Genomic DNA, 23,073 nt, shown 5'->3' with positions numbered 1-23,073 from the left:
CACCAAGTGCCACATCCAATCCCCTCTTGAACACCTCCAGGGATGGGGACTCCACCACCTCCCTGGGCAGCACATTCCAATGGCCAATGACTCTCTCGGTGAAGAACTTTCTCCTCACCTCCAGCCTAAACTTCCCCTGGCACAGCTTGGGACTGTGTCCTCTTGTTCTGCTGCTGGCTGCCTGGGAGAAGAGACCAACCCCCACCTGGCTACAACCTCCCTTCAGGTAGTTGTAGAGAGCAATGAGGTCTCCCCTGAGCCTCCTCTTCTCCAGGCTAAGCAACCCCAGCTCCCTCAGCCTCTCCTCACAGGGCTGTGCTCAAGGCCTCTCCCCAGCCTTGTTGCCCTTCTCTGGACACATCCAAGTCTCTCAATGTCCTTCTTAAACTGAGGGGCCCAGAACTGGACACAGGACTCAAGGTGTGGCCTAACCAGTGCAGAGTACAGGGGCACTATGACCTCCCTGCTCCTGCTGGCCACACTGCTCCTGATGCAGGCCAGGATGCCCTTGGCCTTCTTGACCACCTGGGCACACTGCTGGCTCATGTTTAGCCAGCTGTCAATCAGCACCCCCAGGTCCCTCTCTGTTTGGCAGCTCTCAGCCACTCTGACCCCAGCCTGTAGCTCTGCCTGGGGTTGTTGTGGCCAAAGTGCAGCCCCTGGCACTTGGACTTGTTCAATGCCATCCTGTTGGCCTCTGCCCATCTGCCCAGCCTGGCAAGGTCCCTCTGCAGAGCCCTTCTGCCCTCTCACTGACCAACATCTGCTCCTAACTTGGTGTCAGCTGCAAATTTGCTGATGACTGACTCAATGCCCTCATCCAGATCATCAATGAAGATGTCAAAGAGGATGGGGCCCAGCACTGATCCCTGGGGGACATTTCAGGGAGGGCATCTGTCAGTCTCAAAACCACCAGGAAGCACTCTGCAGCTGTTTGAAGTTTGATTGGTTTTTGAGGGAAATGCCTGCAGCCACACTACAAAACCTCCAGCAGTTCAAGCTCTTATTCTCCTGAAACAACACAGGGAGACAAAGCCTCTAACTGAGAGCACCTTAAGCAGTCAGCACATTGCTTTGCACTCCCCATCCATACTGAAAGTGATTTGCTGTGATCCATGACCCTCAGCAATCCCCACCCCTAAGCTGACTGCAGCAGCACCCTCACATATTGTGGCACACTGCAGTAAATCACATTAATGGGGATCCACTGCTCCAGCAGCATTTCTTACTCGTGAGCAGGCTTTAGAGGGGAATTTCTAGAGCAGGAAGCCCCATGGCTGAGCTAAGTGAGAGCTTTAGCTCCCTGCTAAGTAAGAGCCAGGAGCTGAACCAGGCCAAATGCTATTACTTCCTTCCTGATCTGAGGCTTACAGGAGCCTTTTGCTCATTTCACACTAGGGACTTTAGTTACCTTCCCCTCACTACTCACAGAACATTAGGGGTTGGAAGGGACCTGGAGAGATCATCCAGTCCAACCCCCCTGACAGAGCAGGATCACCTACAGGTCACACAGGAATGCATCCAGGTGGGGTTTGAATGTCTGCAGAGAGGGAGACTAAACAGCCTCTCTGAGCTCCAGTGTTTGGTCACCCCCACAGTGCAAAAGTTTGTCCCTAAGTTCACATGGAACCTCCTCTGCTCCAGCTTGCACCCATTGCCTCTTGTCCTGCATCTCTGAGCAGAGCCTGGTTCTGTCCTCCTGACACTTGACCTTCACATCTTTATAAACTTGACTGAGGTCACCTCTCAGTCTCCTCTTCTCCAAGCTAAAGAGCCACAGCTCCCTCAGTCTTTCCTCAGCAGGGAGATGTTCCACTCCCTTCAGCATCTTTGTGGCTCTGCTGGACTCTGCTGTACCCTACTCATCTCTCCATATGTTTCCTTGCCTCCTCAACAAGGTTTGGAAATGGTTCATTTCAGTAAGACTTGCTCACTCTGTGGTAGGGGCTGGAAGGGACCTCCAGAGATCCTCTCATCCTGCCCTCCTGCTAAAGCAGACTTGCCTAGATCAGGTTGCACAGGAATGCATCCAGGTGGGGTTTGAAAGGCTCCAGAGAAGGAGACTCAAGTTGGGAGCAGGGCTGATCAGTTAGAGGGCAGAAGGGCTCTCCAGAGGGACCTTGACAGGCTGGGCAGAGTTCAACTTAATGACATTCAGCAAGCCCAAGTGCCAGGTGCTGCACTTTGGCCACAACAACCCCAGGCAGAGCTACAGGCTGGGGTTGGAGTGGCTGGAGAGCAGCCAGGCAGAGAGGGACCTGGGGGTGCTGGTGACAGTAGGCTGAACATGAGCCAGCAGTGTGCCCAGCTGACCAAGAAGACCAAGGGCATCCTGGTCTGGATCAAGAATAGTGTGGCCAGCAGGAGCAGGGAGGTCATTGTGCCCTGCACTCAGCACTGGTTAGGCCACACCTTGAGTCCTGTGTCCAGTTCTGGGCCCCTCAGTTTAAGAAGGACATTGAGAGACTTGAAGGTGTCCAGAGAAGGGCAACAAGGCTGGGGAGAGGCCTTGAGCACAGCCCTGTGAGGAGAGGCTGAGGGAGCTGGGGTTGCTTAGCCTGGAGAAGAGGAGGCTCAGGGGAGACCTCATTGCTCTCTACAACTACCTGAAGGGAGGTTGTAGCCAGGAGGGGGTTGGTCTCTTCTCCCAGGCAAGCAGCACCAGAACAAGAGGACACAGTCTCAGGCTGTGCCAGGGGAGGTTTAGGCTGGATATGAGGAAGAAGTTCTTCATAGAAAGAGAGATTGGCCATTGGAATGTGCTGCCCAGGGAGGTGGTGGAGTCCCCATCCCTGGAGGTGTTCAAGAGGGGACTGGATGTGGCACTTGGTGCCATGGGTTAGTTGTCAGGAGGTGTTGGGTGACAGGTTGGACTTGATGATCTGTGAGGTCTTTTCCACCCTTTTTGATGCTATGATTTTATGATTCCACAACCCCTCTGGGCAGCCTGGTCCAGTGCTCACACACCCTCAAACTGGAAAAGTATTTCCTTATGTTTACAGGGAACCTCCTGAGTTCCAGTTTGCTTCCATTTCCCCTTGTCCTGTCCCTGGACACCACTGAGAAGAGTCTGGCTCCATCCTCCTGACACTTGCCCTGTAGATACTGGGCAGTGTCCATGAGATCCCCTCCCAGTCTCCTCTTCTCCAGGCTGAGCAGCCCCAGCTCTCTCAGCCTCTCCTCATTAGAGAGCTGTTCCAGTCCCCTCAGCATCTTTGTGGCCCTCCACTGGACTCTCTCCAGTGGTTCTCTGTTGAACTGGGGACTCCACAACGGGATGCAGTATCCCAGGTGAGGCCTCACCAGGACACAGTAGAAAGGGGAACAAGCTCCCTTGACCCCCTGGCCACTCTTCTTTTTGCAGCCCAGGATACCACTGGCCTTCTTGGCCATGAGGGCACATTGCTGGCTCATAGCAAACTTGTCCACCAGCACTCTCAGGTCTTTCTCTCACTTGGGATCTACTTCTGGCCATTATCTCCTGGGAGAAGATGCTCCCTGGCGTTCTCTGGAAGACCTGAAGAGAGTTGGCTCTTGCAATGACAGGGTGAGGGGGGACAGCTTTGAGCTAGAAGGGGGGAGAATCAAACTGGAGATGAGGAAGAAATTCTTTCCAGTGAGGGTGATGAGACACTGGAACAGGTTTCACAGGGAAGTTGTGGATGCCCCATCCCTGGAAGTGTTCAAGATCAGGCTGGCCAAGGCCTTGAGCAACCTCCTCTCACTGCAGAGAGTCCTACAAAGGACTGGCACTCCTATCTTTGCCTCATGGTATCAGTCAGGGTTGGAAGGGACCACAAGGCTCATCTAGTTCCAACTCCCCTGCCATGGGCAGGGACACCCCACACTAGATCAGCCTGGCCAGAGCCTCATCCAGCCTGGGCTTAAACACCTCCAGGAGCAGGGCCTCAACCACCTCCCTGCACAACCCATTCCAGGGCTTCACCACTCTCATGGGGAAGAACTTCCTCCTCACCTCCATCTTTGTGTCAGCACTGTGGAGTCCACCAGGAGATCAAGCAGCACCCCACAGTCAACCACTGGGATAGAGGGCACCACAGCCAAATCAAGGTATCCCTGGCTAAGGGCTGAGGATGGCACAACTGAGGTCAGGGCCTCCCTGCCTCAGGGATGCCACACTCTGGCCGAGGGGCTGGGGCAGAGCAACAATGGCTGTGCCAGGGCAAGAGGCTTAGCCAGAGTAATCTCCAGCTTGGAATTTTCCTCCCACTACTTACTTGCCTGCATTTCACAGAAGCATTGAATTGTTTGGGCAGCAAAAGGCATTTTAGATCACCAAGAGCAAGCTTTTGCAAGCTGCTGGTGGAAAACCACACTGTGACTGCAAACATCAACCACACTTGACAGCAGCAGCAGGGCTGCCTGCATGCTGTCTGGGACCTTCCTCTTCCTCTTCAAACTACAGTGCTGCTAGAGCTGAGCTGTGCAGTCAGCTCCCTTCCCTGCCCCCAGCAGGGACTGTCCTCCCCATCTGATCCTAATTGCTTCTACCCAGGAGAAGGAGAGCACTTTACTCCCTGCCACTGTCACCCTCCTCATGCTCCACCTTTTAACCAGGGGGGAGAGAACCTCTCCTCATCCCTAGGGTCAGAACCACGGGAGGGAAGGATGCAATGTCCTCCCAGATCAGAACTAACTCTTGATCCAGCTTGTGTGCCCCCTCCAGCAGAGGAAGGGAGAATACTCATAGAACCACTTTGAGTGGAAAAACAACTTTAAGATGAGAGAGTCCAACCAGTCTCTAGCTCTACCAAGGCTGGTGCTAAACCACATCCTTCCACACCACTTCTCTGCAACTCTTAAACGCCTTCAGGGCTGGGGATCCAGCCACCTCCCTGGGGAGCCTGTTGCAGCCTTGGAGAACCCTTTCAGTGAGGGAGTTTCTTCTAATATCCAACCCAAACCTCCCCTGGTGCAGCTTGAGACCATTCCCTCTCCTCCTGTCACTTGTTACCAGGGAGAAGAGACCACCCTGCTTTCAGGGAGTTGCAGAGAGCAATGAGGTCTCTCCTCAGCCTCCTCTTCTCCAAATTAAACCACCCCAGCTCCCCCAGCTGCTCCTCACAACACCTGATAGGATATTTCGCAACACTCCGCAGACTTTCTCGAAACAGTGCCCAACCGAAATCCTCGGGGTTGGCACTCAAAAACAGGGACGCTGGCAAAGAAATGTGTACATTTATGTATACCCCCGTGGGTACCCCCGGGCGTGCCGCGGGCAGCAGCAGGCAGGGCCGGCGGAGGGGCTTGAGGAGATGCGCGGTCCCGGGGAGTCCTTACCTGAGACGTTGAGGCGGCCCCCGAGGAACCAGCGAGCGGTGCCGGCGGGCCGGGCTGGCTGGCAAGCCGTGTGGAAGGGCTTGTCCCAGCACAGCGTCCCCCGCGCCGCCTCCGCCCAGAACCCCGCGGGGTCGCGGGCCGCCCGCTCCTGCCAGGCTCCGTAGCCGCCCGGCGGCAGCTCCGCGGAGCCCCCCGCGCCGCGGCGGCAGCTGCGCCCAGCCACGGGCAGCCGGCCCGGCGGCGGCCAGCGGCTCAGGGGGCGCAGCACCCGCGCCCGGGCGGCTGTCAGAGCCATGGGGGTGCTGCCCGCGGCTGCCCTCCGAGCCGCGCCCGGACCCCGCCAGCCACGCACCCGCCTCCGAGCCCAGAAGCGGCCCCCGCCCGTCCCTAAGAGACCGCCTGCGGGGAGGGGCTGGGGCCGGCGGGGCGGCTCCGGGACGGCTGCGGAGCACCCCGCAGCCTGGGCAGCTTTCCCGCAGCCAGGGGGAACCCCTGGCCCCGCACGGCCTCCGGATCGTCCTGCACCCTGGCACACAGAATCATTAACCTTGGAGAAGACCTCTGTGAACATCCAGGCCACCGAACACCTCCATGACCAATAGACCACGGCCCAAAGCACCACACAGTTATTTTAACACTTCCTGGGACGGTGACTCCTCCATCTCCCTGGGCAGCCTGTTCCAAAGCCTGACCACTTGGTAAAGAAAACTCTTCCTAATCTCCAATCTAAACCTCTCCTGGCATAGCTTGAAGCCCTCACCTTTTGTCCTAAGTTATATGGGAGAGGAGAGGCCAACACCATCCTCACCACAACTCTGAGCCACAGAATCACAGAATCATTAAAGTTGGAACAGACCTCTCAGATCATGAAGTCCAAACTCCTACCCAGCACTTCCACAGCTGCTAGACCAGACACCCAAGGTGCCACATCCATAGGCTTCAAGCTGTGCCAGGGGAGGTTTAGGCTGGAGGTTAGGAAGAAGTTCTACACAGACAGAGTGATTTGCCATTGGAAGGGGCTGCCTGGGGAGGTGGTGCAGTCACCATCACTGGAGGTGTTCAGGAAGAGACTGGATGGGGTGCTTGGTGCCATGGGTTAGTTGATTAGATGGTGTTGGGTGATAGGTTGGACTTGATCTCAAAGGTCTCTCCCAACCTGGTTTATTCTATTCTGGAAGGCTCTGCCAACAAAGAAAAACTTCTTTCCTGTGGGGGTGCCAGAGCACTGGAGCAGGCTGCCCAGAGAGGTTGTGGAGTCTCCTTCTCTGGAGAGATTCCAAACCCTCCTGGATGCATTCCTGTACAACCTGCCCTAGATGAACCTGCATTAGCAGCAGGGTTGGACTTGATCTCTGGAGGTCCCTTTCAACCCCTATCATTCTGTGATCTGAAGGCAGCTGCTAGTCCAACAAGACCAAAGACTGGGGTGCCTTTATTTCCACACCCTGTTAGACCTCTGCATCCTTGCTCTTGGCCCCACTGCAGAGTGCATTAGCTCCCTGCAGCTGGTTTCATGATCCTCCTTCCTCCAGTGTCCTCAGCCCACTGATCCATGCCCATGGCAGGGGGGTTGGAACTAGATGATCCTTGTGGTCCCTTCCAACCCTGACTGATACTATGATACTTCCCTGGAGAGAGAGACTGGGTGGATAGCAAAGGCTCTTTTATTGACAGGCGTGAGCACAGCTGCTTTGCAGTCCTGCTTGGTGGCTGTGCTGCCGAGCCCCTCACTTCAGCAGGGACTGCAGGGGCATGCCTTTGGCAGCACTGACTTGAGATGACCCTTTCATTCTGGAAGGAAAGAAAACAAACAAACAAACAAGACATGTTTGTGCTGCTGGCCAGAAGAGCAGGAAGCCTGACAGCCCCGAACCCCACTGGGCTGGTCCTTCCTCTGCTGCTCCCCGCCACAGATGGGGAATTACAGGCAGCGAAGAGGGACGTCCCCAGCCTCTCTTGGCAGCCTGCCCCTGCAGGGCTGGCCAGAGCTGACTCACGGAGCCTTCTCGACGTCCTCGATGCCCTCGGGCAGGCGCGCGTTGAGCGTCTCGGGCAGCAGGAACGCCGCGGAGCCGCAGAACACTGCCACGCCGCAGTAGGTCACCTCAGGCAGAGACCTCCACACCTCATCCATCAGGAACACAAGTGGGGCCAAAGACCCTCCCAGGCGTGCCATGAAGGCGGTGTACCCCATCCCATTCTGCCTGAAAGAGTAGGGCACCGTGGGGGTGCAGACCACCACGAGAAAGAGATGGATACCTCATCACATGAGCCCTTGGGGGAAAGCTCAGACCTTTTACCCTCTACCCCCCCCAATTTTTTTTTCCACTGCCAGATTGATTTTTTTTTTCCCCCCTAGGAGCTGTTTTTCCTTTCCTCTGATCATCCTACAATGATATTCCCCAGAGAGCAAACGTAGCTGCTGTGAGAAGTAGATTTATGTCATGATGAGAAAGAAGCTGCAGGTCCACAGCAAAAATATCTGCTCTGAAGTTGTTTCATCTGTAAATGCCTAAAACCCTGAGTGTGTTTTCTACCCAGGCCCGAGGACGCCCTCTGATCTGCTGAGAGCAAACCTAAGAGTGGCTGGAAAGCTGCCCAGTTATAAGAAAGACCTGGGGGCATTGATCAACAGCTGGCTGAACATCAGCCGGTGTGTTCAAAGGTGGCTAAAAAGGCCAGCAGCATCCTGTCCTGGTTCAGGGCTAGTGTGACACAAGCAGGACCAGAAAAAGGATAGTCTCCCTGGGATCAGCACTGGTGAGGTCCCATTCTGAGGACTGAGTTCTGTTTTGGGACCTCCGCTACAGGAAAGACATGGATGTGCTGGAGTGGGTCCAGAGAAGGGCAAAGAAGCTGCTGAAGGGTCTAGAGAACAAGTCTGGTGAGGAGAGGCTGAGGGAGCTGAGATTGTTTAGTGCAGAGAGGACAGGGCTGAGCAGAAACCTTCTTGCTCTCTACAATTCCCTGAATGGAGGTTGGAGTGAGGTGGGTGTTGGTCTCATCTCCTGGTAAGAACTCATGGAATGAAGCAGGGCATCAGGGCAGGTTGAGGTTTAGGTTGGGTATCAGAAGAAACTTCCTCCCTGAAAGGCTCTCAAAGACCAGAACAGGCTGCCCAGGTGGGTGGTTGAATCCTCATCCCTGGTCATGTTTCAAAGAGGCAGAGATGTGGTGCTGAGGGACATGGTTTGGCACCAGCCTTGGCAGAGTTAAAGAATGGTTGGACTTGATGATCTTAAAGATCTTTCCCAGCCCAAATGATATGGTGAGGGATTGTTCAGACTGTCAGAAGGAAACCAGTGAAGCAAATTCCTTCCACCAGTCCCACCTATCACCCAAACAACACTGATGCTTAACTGGGGTTTATGTTACCATCACCCAGTTGTTTGTAATAAGCTCTCCTTTTCCCTCCTGAGAGGCTATCTAGTCTCTGTTTTAATATCACCTCAGCTCCAGAGGATTGTCAAACGTGGTTGTGTGTGTCTCTTACACAGCTTGTGATTTCAACTGATTGGGTTTTGGGGTGTATTATTGGCAGGTTATCACAGGAGACTAAAACTCTGGACTTCAAAACTCTTCCCACACAGAACAGTGCTCACCTTTTGATACATCTCCCTGCCAGCATAACCTAACCACACAGACCCCACATGAAAACAGCACAACTTTCTGCCCCTTCCTTGTGTGGTTCCTAGGGCCTGCTACTTCTAGAGGCAAGGCATCAGTCCTGCAGTCCAGCCAACAGCACAGACAGTGCTGATGTGCAAGGCCTGAGGGTGAGGTCCCACTGAGGCTCTGGCTGAGCACTCAGGTGAGTGGCATCTCTTACCTGAGTACAGTGGGGTAGAGCTCAGAGGTGTACAAGTAGACAGTAGTGAATGCAGCTTCTGCGAAACCTTTGCCCATAATGGCTACTACAGAGCGCAGGGAGGTGAAGGCTAGGAGGAGAGAAGACATTTATCATAGAATCAGAGAATTGTCAGGGCTGGAAGGGACCTCAAGGATCAGCCAGCTCCAACCCCCCTGCCATGGGCAGGGACACCTCACACTACAGCAGGTTTGCTCACAGCCACATCCAGCCTGGCTGCAAACACCTCCAGGCAGGAGGCTTCCACCACCTCCCTGGGCAACCTGTGCCAGGCTCTCACCACCCTCATAGTAAAGAACTTGTTCCTAATATCCAGTCTATATCTGCCCTTCTCTAGTTTGAAACCATTGTCCCTTGTCCTATCCCTACAGGTCTTTGTAAACAGCCTCTCTCCATCCTTCTTGTAGCCTCCTTCAGGTCCTGGCAGGCTGCTATTAGGTCTCCCCAGAGCCTTCTCTTCTCCAGGCTGAACACCCCCAGCTCCCTCAGCCTGTCCTTGTAGCAGAGGTGCTCCAACCCCCCTGATCATCTCTGTGGCCCTCCTCTGGACCTGCACCATCAGGATCTCTAAGGCCTCTTCCAACCTAAGTCATTCTGTGAAGAGCATCTCACGCTTAGGGATGAGGATGTTGGCTCCTATGCACGCTCCGGTCAGGATGAGGGTCCAGGCCTGACTCTGTCGTCGTCCCACTCGATTCACCAGCACGTACATGATCATCTTGGCTGGGATCTCAATGATGCCAAAAACAAGCTGGGAGAGGTACATGTTGAGCCCAAAGCCAGTTAGTTTCAGGCTCATGCCGTAGTAAGAGAAGGCGACACCAAACCTGCAAGGAGTGGTGGAGGTGGAGATGGGCATCAGGGAGATGCATCTGAGGAGCTGCAGCCCAAATCCCCTGTTGGGCTGGGTTGAAAATTCCCCTCCCACCCCCCAACATAGAATTGCCAGACCAGCTCAGTTGGAAAGCAAATGAAGCTGTGTTCACAAGCCAAACTACAATCCAAACCCCGGAATGCAGTGGATATGCACAAAGCACACAAGATCTACAGGTGCTTACAGTCTATAACCAGCTGGAGAACGCCCCCTGCACAAAACCAGGGGACCACCAACAGCTTCTCCTGCTCTTCCCCAGGCAAGGGAAAAAGAAAGAGGAGGGGAAAAACAGAGAGCAGAGAGAGTGGCTTGTGAGTACTTAGCCACAACAAGAACACAGCCCAGGTCAGCAAAGCCAGAGCCAAGGAAGCCAAAATGAGGAGAGAGAGAGAGAGAGAGTTTACAAACTACTTTTATGTTGGTTTTCAGACCAAGGGAATTATTGAGACCTTATCATTATTTTCCTTTTTTCACATCCAGGGGCATTTCATTTCCTTTCTACTACTTTCTGTTCAAGATCTGTGGAAACTTCTCCTAGGCACAGCCTGAAACTGCCAGGCTGACAACACGGCTTACCACACGGCCCCGGAGCACAGGGAGATCTTCCGTAGCACTGGTGTCCTGAACAGGCTGATGTAGGAGTAGCTCTTCCCTGGGTTTGTGTCTATTGCCATCTGTCTGAGGGCCTGAGAGAGGTGGAAAGAAAGGAAATGGTGACCTTCCAGTATCTGAAGGGGGCTACAGGAAAGCTGGGGAGGGACTTGTGAGGGTGTCAGGGAGGGATAGGACTGGGGGGAATGGAGCAAAGCTAGAAATGGGGAGATCCAGATTGGATGTGAGGAAGAAGCTCTTCCCCATGAGGGTGGTGAGAGCCTGGCACAGGTTGCCCAGGGAGGTGGTGGAAGCCTCATCCCTGGAGGTGTTTGCAGCCAGGCTGGAGGTGGCTGCAAGCAACCTGCTGTAGTGTGAGGTGTCCCTGCCCATAGCAGGGGGGTTGGAACTGGCTGATCCTTGAGGTCCCTTCCAACCCTGACAATTCCATTTAGGACCCAGACCTGAAAACCTACACAGGATGGGCCCTGTGCCCTTCCCAGCTCCAGCTTGCTTTTTTCTCACACATTTCCATTGCAGAATGATTCTCTGGGCATACAGTATCAGAAACATGTCTTGGGACCAGGGGAGGCTTAGGTTGGATATCAGAAGAAACTTCTTCACTGAAAGGGCTCTCAGGCTGGCACAGGCTCCCCAGGCAGGTGGTTGAATCCCCATCACTGGAGGTGTTTGGAGGGTGCAGAGTTGTGTTGCTGAGGGACACAGTCCAGCACCAGCTGAGCAGTGCCTCTGCCTCATTTTCAGCCGGCTGTGTTTCCCTCTTGCTGCATCTTCAGTCCAGTGCATTGAGGCTTCTGGTCACAGCAATGGTGGAAAGACTCTACCAAGTGAAGAGGGTTTCTGGCCCCGTGGAAGCTGAGCTGCTGCTTCACCTTTAGGGGTGAATGTAGCTGCTTTCTAGGGTAAAGTAGAGCAGGGCACCCTGTGGGCCTCACCGACCACCCTGCAGGCTGAGCATCGCTTCAGCTATCAAACAGAAGCAAAGCAAAGAGAAACATCGGAGAGGGGGAACATGGGTCTGGATCTTGAGTCTCTCACCTCTGGTGAGACAGTGAAGTCTTTCCTTCCATTCATTCTTGCACACCTAAGCAGGTGCCTGTGAGCTTGTTTCACTTTGCCATTGGCTATGAGCCAGCGGGCAGACTCTGGGACCCACCTGGAGTGAGGAGAGAAGACAATGTTCCTGTTGGCATCCCCTGTTTTCCACCCCACAGGCATGGCTCTGGCCACAGACCCTCCAGGAAATTCCAACTTCAGGGAAGAAGAGCAGCTGTGGCTCATGAGCAGAAGAGTGATGGGACCCCCTTGGTACAGGTACAAGCTGTTCTACCCTTGAAGGAGCACAGGCTGCTGTTTGAAGTCTGCCTAGTCAACAATGTCATCAGGTGGTCTTTGATCAGAGCCTTGAATTTTCTGACCTGGTTAAAGTTGCAAACTCTTGCCAATTCAAATCAGTTCCAGGGAGTTTATGCTTACAGTTTCATGGTTTTCTTTGGGGGGGAGAGGTACTCTAAACTTTGAAATCATAGGATGTAAAAACTTACTGTGCAGAAGGAATGTAGTAAGCTCTGTACTTAGTTTGTTCATTGCTAATCTTACTCAAGACCACCATCAGGGGGCTGGGTCGTTGTGGCTGCAGCCCCCAGTCAAGTGTCTGTGCCAGTCACTGAGTGCCAGGTGATGCTGTACTGCTGCAGAAGCAAATTAGCACTTGTCATAAACCAGCATCTTGAACTGCCTCTCCTTGGACTTCTCCCTGCTCTTGTGTGTGCTTGCAATTCACCCCTCCGTGGCTGCAGGTGGCAGTGCAGCCCATCCGGCCCGGAGGGCACCTGGTGTTCTGTGGGTTAGCATAGCAGTCGGGCTCCAGAAGCTGTTTGAAACACCCCACAGTGGCTGCATCCTAGGGCAGCAGCTAACACCCTGCCTTATCCTGCTCGAACCTGTCCCCTGGCAGAAGTGGAGAGCAGAACCTGCCTTTCTCATGGAGGCTTTCTGCTGGGCATCCTGTGCAGGCAGTGGGAAGCCAAGGGACCTTGGAGAAGCATGTGGCTGTGAGGTCTGCTGAGGTCACAGGGTTGTCAGAATCTCTCATGGGAACGGTTCAAGGCCAGTTCCCTGCAAGCTGTTGATGATTAATATGCCCTGAAGCAGGTTACCAAAAGACCTAATGAACAACTGCTGTCACTGCTCAAGCAGTAGGTGAAAAGTATGTGTAGAGCAAAAAACACTTGCAGAACTGCTCTTCTGCATCTGACAGTTTTCAGCTCCTCCACACAGGCTTCTCATAGAATCCATCAGCTTGGGGAGGACCCCTGGGATCATCAAGTGCAGCCATTGCCCCTACTCTGCCAAGTTCACCCCTAAACCATATCCCCAAGCACCACATCTAAGTGAGCTTCAAACACATCCACTCAAGCACCTTCCTGGGCAGCCTGTGCCAATGTCTGACCACTCTTCCTCTGAAAATGCTCTTCCTAGTTGTCAGGGCTGGAAGGGACCTCAAGGATCACCCAGTTCCAACCCCCCTGCCATGGGCAGAGACACCTCACACTACAGCAGGTTGCTCACAGCCACCAAGCAGAGCCTGGCTCCATCCTCTGGGCACTCTCCCTTTACATGTTTATCAACAGGAATGAGGTCACCTCTCAGTCTCCTCCTCTCCAAGGTAAAGAGCCTCAGCTCCCTCAGTCTCTCCTCATAAGGAAGATGTTCCACTCCCTTCATCATTTTTATGGCTCTCTGAAGCAGTTCCCTGAGGTCCTTCTTGGACTGAGGGGCCCAGAACTGCACACAACACCCCAGATGCAGCCTCACCGGGGCAGAGGCTATCCTATCATCAGCATTGCAACGCTTGCCACGCTCACAGAGCAGGAGAGATGAACCACAACCTGCTCCCATCCCCACCAGCTGGCTGGCTGCAGGGTGCTGCACTCACCACAGGCAGACAATGCTCAGAAGACAAGGTCCTGTGACAGCTACTAGCAGCCAGTGCCATTGCCTCACCAAGAAGGCTACCATGGCCAGCAGCATGTTCCCGACGCTCCAGAAGACGCTGATCAGGATCCCGATGAAGGTCCGGTGCTCTATGTCCACCCACTCCATCCCTGCGAGAGGGAGGGATCATTCAGCTGGGAGACAGAGGACTCCTACATGAAGGGGTCTGCAGGGATTTTTAACAAGGGCAAAAGTGAAGTAGAAACCCCTGGGCACCTCCTCCAGCACAGTTCCACTCTTTGGCCAACATTTGGCTGTAGGCAACTAAAATAAAGCCTTGAAAGAAGCACAGTGGACATAGAGTGACACATCTTGGGGGATGCTTCCTTTTGGACCCCCTTCCCATCCCAGAGACATGGGCAAGCCAACTATTACTAAGTGGCTGTCTTAATTTGATTCCATTTAATACTTTTAAAGCATTAATTAAGCTAAAGGAAAATTGCAGCTCTTGGAGCTGCTTCCCAAGAGGGAGAAATTCCTGGGTTTGGACCAGCCTGGTATCTCACACTGAACAAGAATCAGGTGGCATGAACTGCAAGCATGAGTGCCACAACAGAACTACTGCTAAGTGTCTGCCTTAATTTGATTCCATTTAACACTGTTAAAGCATTAATTAAGCTAACAGGAAAATTGTAGCTCCTGGAGCTGCTTCCCAAAAGGGAGAAATTCCTGGGTTTGGACCAGCCTGGTATCTCACACTGAACTAGAATCAGGTGGCATGAACTGCAAGCAAGAGCATGAACTGCAAGCATGAGTGTCACAACAGAACTACTGCTAAGTGGCTGTCTTAATTTGATTCCATTTGACACTGCTAAAGCATTAATTAAGCTAACAGGAAAAAATAGTAGTTCTTGGAGCTGCTTCCCAAGAGGGATGCTCTTTTGGCTGCCTGGAGTGAAGTTGCTTGCACATCAGTTTCCAAACTCCTGCTGCTACCAGCTCTGCCCTGCCTGCTAGACAAGTCCCCCTGCTGCCTGCTGCCTGCCAGAGGTGCCCCAGTGTGGCAGCTTTAGGCTGATGCCTCCAAGGTTTTCCACAGGTCTATGAGCAGAGTGTGGGAGGATGTAAATAAATCACCCTTGGAGGCAGAAGGAAAAACAATGAGAAGGTCTAAATGATGGTCTGAGACCTCACACAGTTGGATAAACTAACTCCTTGGGGCTTCTTTGCTCCACCAGCTGGTTGCTTCTGGTATAAGATTGGCTGTACCAAAATAATTCTCTTTCTGATCTCTTCTCTGCTTGCTTCACTCAGGAGAGAGAACAAGAGGACACAGTCTCAAGCTGTGCCAGGGGAAGTTTAAGCTGGAGGTGAGGAGAAAGTTCTTCCTCAGAGAGAGTTGTTGGCCATTGGAATGTGCTGCCCAGGGAGGTGGTGGAGTCACCGTCCCTGGAGGAAGAGCCTGGATGGGGTGCTTGGTGCCATGGTTCAGTTGATCAGATGGTGCTGGGTGATAGGTTGGACTCAATGATCTCAAAGTTCTCTTCCAGCCTGGTTAATTCTATTCTGTTGTACATTTTGTACATGTTCACTGCATTCCAGTGCAGAGTGCAGTTTTGCTTGTAAATGCAGCTTCCATTTGCTTCATATTGAGCTGGTCAGGCAAAGTTGATGTGTGTGTGTGTGTGGAATTTCATCCCACCACATCTGTGCTCTTGTTGTGGCTAAGTAGTTTCATAGTTTCATTCAGGGTTGGAAGGGACCACAAGGATCATCTAGTTCCAACCCCCCTGCCATGGGCAGGGACACCCCACACTAGATCAGGCTGGCCAGAGCCTCATCCAGCCTGGGCTTAAACACCCCCAGGGACGGGGCCTCGACCACCTCCCTGTACTAACAAACTACACTCTGCTCTTTCCCCCCCCCCCCCCCCTTTCTTTTTCCCTTTGCTGGGAGGGGGAGAGAGGGGGAAGCTATGGGCAGCCCCCTGGCTTTGTGTTGATTGTAGATACATGTAAATCTTGTCTATTATTTTGTCCCTGCATTCCATGTTTGTAGATTGCAGTCCTGCTTGTGAAGTGCAGCTCCGTGAGTGCTTTCCGACAGGGCCGGGCTGGCAGTTTTATGTTGGGGGGTGTGTGTGTGTGTAATTTCAACCCACCACACCAGCCTGAAAGTACAAGTGGGCACCCACAAATCCCCATGGACTTACCCAGAGGCAAGACAATGATGGAGACCCCACTCAGGGCCACCCCCGTGAGGGTCCGTGTGACGGCCAGCATGACGTAGGAGACGGAGGCAGCGCTCAGCATCCCGAACACCACAGAGCAGAGGAGGGAGAGCAGCAGCATGGTCTTGCGTCCGAACCTGCCGCGAGCACAGGCTGGGTTACGGCAGCTGCAAACCTGGCTCAGGAGCAGGGCTTGAGAGGGGGCAAGGCAAAGGCTCCAGAAGGAAGAGGGAAAGAGTGCCTGCTCTGCAAAGAGGGCCAGGCACAGAACCCACCAGCTTGGAAGAGAACTCCAAGATCATCAAGTCCAACTGATCAACCAGCCCTAACTAACCAACCAGACCATGGCACTGAGTGCCTCAGCCAGGCTCTTCCCAAACACCTCCCGTGATGGTGACTCCACCACCTCCCTGGGCAGCACATTCCAGTGGCCAATCTCTCTTGCTGGGAAGAACTTCTTTCTAAGATCAAGCCTAAACCTCCCCCTACACAGCCTGAGACTGTGTCCTCTTGTTCTGGTGCTGGCTGCCTGGGAGAAGAGCCCAAGCCCCACCTGGCTACAACCTCCCTTCAGGTAGTTGTAGACATCAAGGTCTCCCCCAAGCCTCCTCTTCTGCAGGCTAAGCAACCCCAGCTCCCTCAGCCTCTCCTCACAGGGCTGTGCTCCAGACCCCTCCCCAGCTTTGTTGCCCTTCTCTGGACAGGTTTGAGCAGCTCAACATCTTCCTTGAATTGAGGAGCCCAGACCTGGACACAGGACTCCAGGTGTAGCCTAACCTAACCAGTGTGCTCCCCAGAGGAGGAGACAGCTCTGGAGGTCTTGAGCAACCAGGGCTAGTGGAAGGTGTTGGTGCCCATGGGAGAGGGGTAGGAACTAGATGATCTTTAAGGTCCAATCCAAACCATTCTATGATTCTAGGGTACAGAATTGGGCACAGGGCTCTCCAATGGAGAGAGCATCACCAATCAGAACAATGTACTCACCATCATTATCAAAAGCAGTGGTGCCAGCCTGAAATCCCATGCTGCTGACACCTCAATCCCTCTCATGTCTGTCCCTGTGGGTCTGGCTCAGCATTTCCTCCTCCCAGGGCTCAATCACATTTCTGTATCTTTTCAACACCTCCTGGGATGGGGTCTCAGCCACTCCCTGGGCAGCCTAGTTCGGTGTTTGAGGCCTCTTTCAGTCAAGAAGTCTCTTCTGCTACCCAAACTCTCACTCCCCCAGTACAACTCAAGGCTATTTTCTCTCATTCTGTGGCTTGTTACTAGGAAGCAGAGACCAACATCCACCTGGCCACAACCTCCTCTCAGGGAGCTGTGGAGAGCAATGAAGTCTCCCCCTAGGGTCCTCTTTTCCAGACTAAACCCCAGCTCCTCCAGATGCTCCTCACCAGGCCTGCTCTCCAGACCCTTCACCACCTTCTTTGCCTGCCTCTGGGCTCTCTCCAGCACCTCAGTGTCTTTCTTGAGCTGGGGGTCCCATAACAGAGCCCAGTCCTCACCAGTGCTGAGCCCAGGGGGACTATCCCTTTTGTGGTCCTGCTGGTGGCACACTATCCCTGATGCAGGCCAGGATGCTGTTTGCCTTCTTGGCCTGCTGGGCACACTAATAGCTCTTATTCAGGGGAACTGCCTAACAAATGAGATTGTCTTTCCCCCCATTAATGTTTTCCTTGCAAATGCAGTAAGAAGGATATAAGCCTATCACATTCCCTGCAGGGTGCCAGCCAGCTATTCATGGAGCCATTGCTAGAATCTTTCAGCAAACACAGGCCACCTGCTAAGGAAAGCAGAAGCAAGCTGGCAGGGTTGAACTGCAGGCTGCTGGAAAGAATGCTGTTGAGATTGTCTGCAAAGGGAGGGGGTAGGAAAGCACAGCCCCTGAAAGATTAAAGGGAGAAATTCCAATGAGGGGAGCAAGCTGAACAAGCCTGGCAATGAATGACAAAAGCCATCTTAGTCTGCAGAATGCATCCTGAAGCACCACAGCCACACAGCTTTTAACTGCCTCCAGGGATGGGGACTCCTCCACCTCCCTGGGCAGCCTGCTCCAGTGCCTGAGAGCCCTTTCTGGGAAGGAATTGTTCCTCATATCCAACCTGAACCTCCCTTGGCACAACTTGAGGCTGATTTCCTCTTGTCCTGCCACTTGCTGCATGTGAGGCCAACCTCCACCTGGCTGCAGCCTCCTTTCAGGGAGCTGCAGAGGGTGATGAGAAGTCTTCTTTCTGAAGACTTCCCCCCTGCACCTAGTGCATGCATTTACTCTGAAGCCCTCACTGAGGTGTCCTTAACCAGCTTCCATATAACCTGCAAGGAATTAACTACTCTTTTACCCTCTTCTTTTGGTTCTGCTTTAGCCAGCTGGCTCCCTTCCTTTCTTTACTTACTTATTGTGGGACATTTGTCTTTTCTGAAGTCAATCTCACAGGCAGTGGAGCTCTCTTTCAGCTTTCCCTGCTGCAGCAGCAGTGCTAACTGTGCTCATTGCTGCAGTGCATCTTACTCCTAATCCAAGGCCAGAGCTGCTTCTCTGGTGGGTGGCTGAGTTTCTCATCCATGGAGCATTTAGCCCCTGCAGTGCTTTCTAGGAGGAGGAGGAGGAGCAGGGAAGTCATTCTGCTCCTGTACTCAGCAGGGCCACACCTTGAGTCCTGTGTCCAGTTCTGGGCTCCTCAGTTTAAGAAGGACATTGAGAGACTTGGATGTGTCTGGAGAAGGGCAACAAGGCTGGGGAGAGGTCTGAAGCACAGCCCTGTGAGGAGAGGCTGAGGGAGCTGGGGTTGCTTAGCCTGGAGAAGAGGAGGCTCAGGGGAGACCTCACTGCTCTCTACAACTACCTGAAAGGAGGTTGTAGCCAGGAGGGGGTTGGTCTCTTCTCCCAGGCAAGCAGCACCAGAACAAGAGGACACAGTCGCAAGCTGCACCAGGGGAGGTTCAGGCTGGAGGTGAGGAGAAAGTTCTTCCCAGAAAGAGAGATTGGCCATTGGGATGTGCTGCCCAGGGAGGTGGTGGAGTCCCCATCCCTGGAGGTGTTCAGGAGGGGATTGGATGAGGCACTTGGTTTAGTTGATCAGGAGGTGTTAGGTATTAGGTCACAGGTTGGACTTGATGAGCTCTGAGGTCTTTCCCAGCCTGGCTGATTCTGTGATTCTATGACTTCAGTTTTCATGTGAGCAGCTGACCTCTCCCTTTACAAATCTGCTTTCTCCTTCCTGCCTGCCTTCTGCAGGTCACAGGTTTTGTGAAGCTGTCCTCATGAAACCCAAGCCCTGGAGGAACAGCCTGGGAGGAGTCAAACCTGTCTGAGAGGTATCCGAATATCACAGCCCCCAGCGTAACGCCAACGAAGAAGAAGGTTGCGGTTGCCTGGTTCAATCCACGCTGCTCACACACCAGGTCCCACTGAAACACAAGGCCAAGAAGTGACACTCACTGCTCCCTTCAGTCTCTGCTGCCTTTTCACATCCCTCCCCTCTGCTGGCCAGCCATTGTGTCCTGCCCTGGATATTAGACAAATCTGACTGTGGGGGTGGAATCCAGCACTGCGCACAGGACAGTGCTGAAAAACAGGAAGCTGCATCTCACAAAGCTCAGAGACCTCCCAGTTATCCATCCCTAGCTGTGACAGCCTCTTTCTGGACACCTGTTTGGCACCAGAAAGCTTTGCTGGCTGTGATTTATCACAGAGAATTCCCCTTTCTCCTTCCCTGACCTCTGTCATAGCTGCTCTCAACCTGCTTGGGTGCACCTGTAAGGAAGGTGGAGCGAGTGTGGTCTTTCCTCCTTGGTACCAGGTGACAGAAAGAGAGGAGGTGGCCTGAAATTGTGCCAGGGAAAGTTTAAGTTGGAGATTAGGAAGAATTTCTTTGCTGCAAGGGTGGCCAGGCACTGGAACAGGCTGCCCAGGGAAGGGAGGTGGTGGAGTCACCATCCCTGGAGGTGCTCGAGAATCGTGTGGCCACGGCACCTGGGGACACAGTTTGATGGCCGTGGGTTGAAGGCTGGACTCAATGATCTTTAAGGTCTCTTCCAACCAAAACAATTCTATGATTCAATCATCAACCCAGCCTCACAGCTTCTATGAGAAGGCCAAGCAGACCTTGAACAACCTTTCTTGCTGCAACAGCAAAAAAGCCCTGAGTGAGCCCTGGCCCCTGGGACGTGTCCCGAGTCCACCGCAGCGTGGGTGGAGCGTCAGGAGGCTCCATGCTCAGCATCTGGTGTGGGGAGCACCTCCCCTGCCTTGTTCCTTAAAGGTGCCTTTCTCCCTGAAACACTGCAGAAATTGGCTACAACCCTGGTGCACCTCTGGGACTCACATTTGTGCCTGCCAGAAACAGGGCTGGCAGGGTGGTGGGGAGGAGGCATCGGCTCTAGATTAAGACTTGGCCCTGCTCTCATGGACACAGCCAGCACTACCAAGTGTCCTGAGGAGCAGCTGAGGGAACTGGGGTGGTTTGGTCTGGAAAATAGAAGGCTAAGAGGAGATCTCATTTCTCTCTACAGCTACCTGAAAGGAGGTTGGAGAAAGGAACAGGGGGGTTGGTCGCTCCTCCCTAGTATCAGGTGATAGAACAAGAGGGAATGGCCTGGAATTGTGCCAGGGGAGGGTTAGGTTGGATATGAGGAAGAATTTCTTTGCTGCAAGAGTGGTCAGGCATTGGAACAGGCTGCCCAGGGAGGTGGTGGAGTCACCATCCCTGGAGGTGTTCAAGAAATGTGTGGCCATGGCACTCTGGGACAGGGTTTAATGGCCATGGTGGTGTTGGGTGGATGGTTGGACTCACAGAGGTCTTTTCCAAACAAAACAATTGTATGACTGTGACTCTATTTTCACAGAATCACAGAGTCACCAAGCTTGGAAGAGACCTCAAAGATCATCAAGTCCAACCTGTCACCACAGACCTCATGACTAGACCATGGCACCAAGTGCCACATCCAGTCCCCTCTTGAACCCCTCCAGGGATGGGGACTCCACCACCTCCCTAGGCAGCACATTCCAATGGCTAACAACTCTCTCTGTGAAGAACTTTCTCCTCACCTCCAGCCTGAACTTCCCCTGGTGCAGCTTGAGACTGTGTCCTCTTGTTCTGGTGCTGGTTGCTTGAGAGAAGAGACCAACCCCTTCCTGGCTACAGCCTCCCTTCAGGTGGTTGTAGAGAGCAATGAGGTCTCCCCTGAGCCTCCTCTTCTCCAGGCTAAGCAACCCCAGCTCCCTCAGCCATGCCCCTTTCTCCCCTAGGACCTCCTGTGACTTGGCTTGCTGTCCCAGGAAGGTAAAGCATTAACACCAGAGGTATCACTTTTAGCCCTAGGAGTGTTTCAGAAGGTGGGTGGTTAATGTTTGCTGGGCAGGGACCTCGGGCAGGCTGAAGGTTGTGACTGGCCAGCACACTGCCCTGCAGCAGGAGAGCACATCTGCCTTGGCAGCAAGAGACACTGAGGCTACCAGAGAAGAGAGGCAGCATGATCTTGGGGAGATCACCTCCTCAGTTCAAGAAGGGCCTCAGAGAACTGCTTGAAAGAGTCCAGCACTGGGCCACAAAAATGATGAAGGGAGTGGAACATCTTCCTTATGAGGAGAGCCTGAGGGAGCTGAGGCTCTTTAGCTTGGAGAGGAGGAGACTGAGAGGTGACCTCATTGCTGTTTATAAACATGGAAAGGGAGAATGCCCAGAGGCTGGAGCCAGGCTCTGCTGGGTGATGCCCAGTGACAGGACAAGGGGCAGTGGGTGGAAGCTGAGGCATAGAAAGTTCCATGGAAACAGGAGGAAGAATTTTTTCCCTGTGAGGGTGACAGAGCCCTGGCACAGGCTGCCCAGGGGGGCTGTGGAGCCTCCCTCTCTGGAGAAGTTCAAACCCTGCCTGGATGCATGCCTGTGAGATCTGCTCTAGGTGCTCCTGCTCTGGCAGGGGACTTGGACTGGGTGATCTCTTGAGGTCCCTTCCAACCCCTAATATTCTGTGGTCCTTTGATGAGGAGGAAGCTGGTGGCCAAGGGAACAGGAGTTACAAAGTCTGGAGGATCAAGAAGTCAGTCATGGGCTCCTGTGAATTTCTACTGGAGTGTAATCCAGTGTGGATGCCACGTGGCCCAAGCAGAGAAAATCCTCTGCATGTGTCTTCCCCCAACCCTTCCTCACCTCTCAGTCACCTGGAGACATTAAGATGCTGGCTTCTAACCACCAAGCTGAGCGCGGTGCTCGCAATAACGTTACTAAGTGTTGGCTTCTATGAGCTGCAGGGAGCTTCCCCATCTGAGGAAACCTTCTCTAAACACTGGCTAAAAGGTGAAGGTTCCCCTTCCCTTCTGATTCTGTGCACCCAAGTGAACACCTTCCTGCCTGCTCCTCAAGGCACTGAGCTAAGTCCATCCTTGGCTAGCTCACAGGCCAGGCGTTACCTGGGTGGAGATGGTGGAGGTGAACTGCGAGCGGTCGTAGACCCATCCGTGCTGGCACTGCTGGGTGCTGGAGCTGTTTTCTGGCTGCAGGGAGGAATTGAGCAGCAGGTGAAACTGAGGCTGTGAGAACATCTCACAGGACCTGAAAGTGCCATCAGGCTCCCGGGGGATGCTGACGAGCAGAACTTCCTCCGCCGTGAGGTTCACAAAGGCCTCCCGGTGCGGAATGGCACAGCGGTGGGAGGGGGTAGCAGCCAGAAAGTTGTGCAGCAGGAAATGCATGGGGAGGTTGATTCTCAGGAGGCAGAGGCTAAACAGGATCAAGGCCTGGAATCTGCCAAAGCCACCAACTTCCAGCAAGAGATCTTCGAATTTCATCTTGTCTGTGGAGTTTGCTCATTCGGAGCAAGCTACGTGCAAAGGAGCAGCACCATGAGCTCCAGAAGCAGCCTCTGTCCTTAAGAGCTCAGCTTCCCATGGCTTTTCATACAGCTGCTTTGTTGGACTTTGGGACCTCACTGAAAGGTTGCCAGAAGTCACACTGAAACCCTTCACTTGGGGCAGAGCCAAAGACATTGTCCTGCGTGCACACAGCGCACCCGCTTCACGGGGACCCAGCACAAGCTGCCTGCTCTTGGAGAGTCCCTTCCTCCCGTGCATAGGCTCAGAGAACTGGGTCACTTGGCAAAGACCTGCAAGAGCATCCAGGCCAACCACAGGATCACAGCATCACAAGACATGAGAGGCTGGAAGGGACCTCCAGAGATCACTCAGTCCAACCCCCCTGCCAGAGCAGGGTCACCCAGGGGAGTCTGCACAGGAATGCATCCAGGTGGGGTTTG

The 23,073-nt window shown here is 53.6% G+C and overlaps 2 protein-coding genes across 3 annotated transcripts in view; both read right to left on the bottom strand.

Moving 5' to 3' along the window:
- Nucleotides 1–5,620, bottom strand: part of ACSS1 (acyl-CoA synthetase short chain family member 1) — a 43,219-nt gene extending 37,599 nt beyond the window's left edge. For both annotated transcript variants that reach the window (XM_068169757.1, XM_068169758.1), the window contains exon 1: nt 5,302–5,620. In XM_068169757.1, coding sequence (XP_068025858.1) covers nt 5,302–5,596 — 295 coding nt within the window. In that variant the 5' untranslated portion in view covers nt 5,597–5,620. The remainder of the gene's footprint in view (nt 1–5,301) is intronic.
- Nucleotides 5,621–6,947: 1,327 nt separating this feature from the next.
- SLC22A7 (solute carrier family 22 member 7) lies at nt 6,948–22,702 on the bottom strand. Its single transcript, XM_068169753.1, has 10 exons — nt 22,232–22,702; nt 19,127–19,230; nt 15,805–15,959; nt 13,594–13,762; nt 11,694–11,811; nt 10,620–10,729; nt 9,782–9,996; nt 9,131–9,239; nt 7,299–7,505; nt 6,948–7,092 (listed from the first exon to the last, which is right to left on the bottom strand). The coding sequence occupies exons 1-10, from the start codon at nt 22,607–22,609 to the stop codon at nt 7,029–7,031; spliced, it is 1,629 nt and encodes a 542-aa protein (XP_068025854.1). The 5' UTR covers nt 22,610–22,702; the 3' UTR covers nt 6,948–7,028.
- Between the last annotated feature and the right edge of the window lie 371 nt (nt 22,703–23,073).

Source organism: Melanerpes formicivorus, unplaced genomic scaffold (genome assembly GCF_026170545.1).
Source record: "Melanerpes formicivorus ecotype bairdi unplaced genomic scaffold, bMelFor1.0.p_v2 SCAF_220, whole genome shotgun sequence".
Classification (NCBI taxonomy): domain Eukaryota; kingdom Metazoa; phylum Chordata; class Aves; order Piciformes; family Picidae; genus Melanerpes; species Melanerpes formicivorus.
This window is presented reverse-complemented; position numbering and strand designations above follow the sequence as displayed.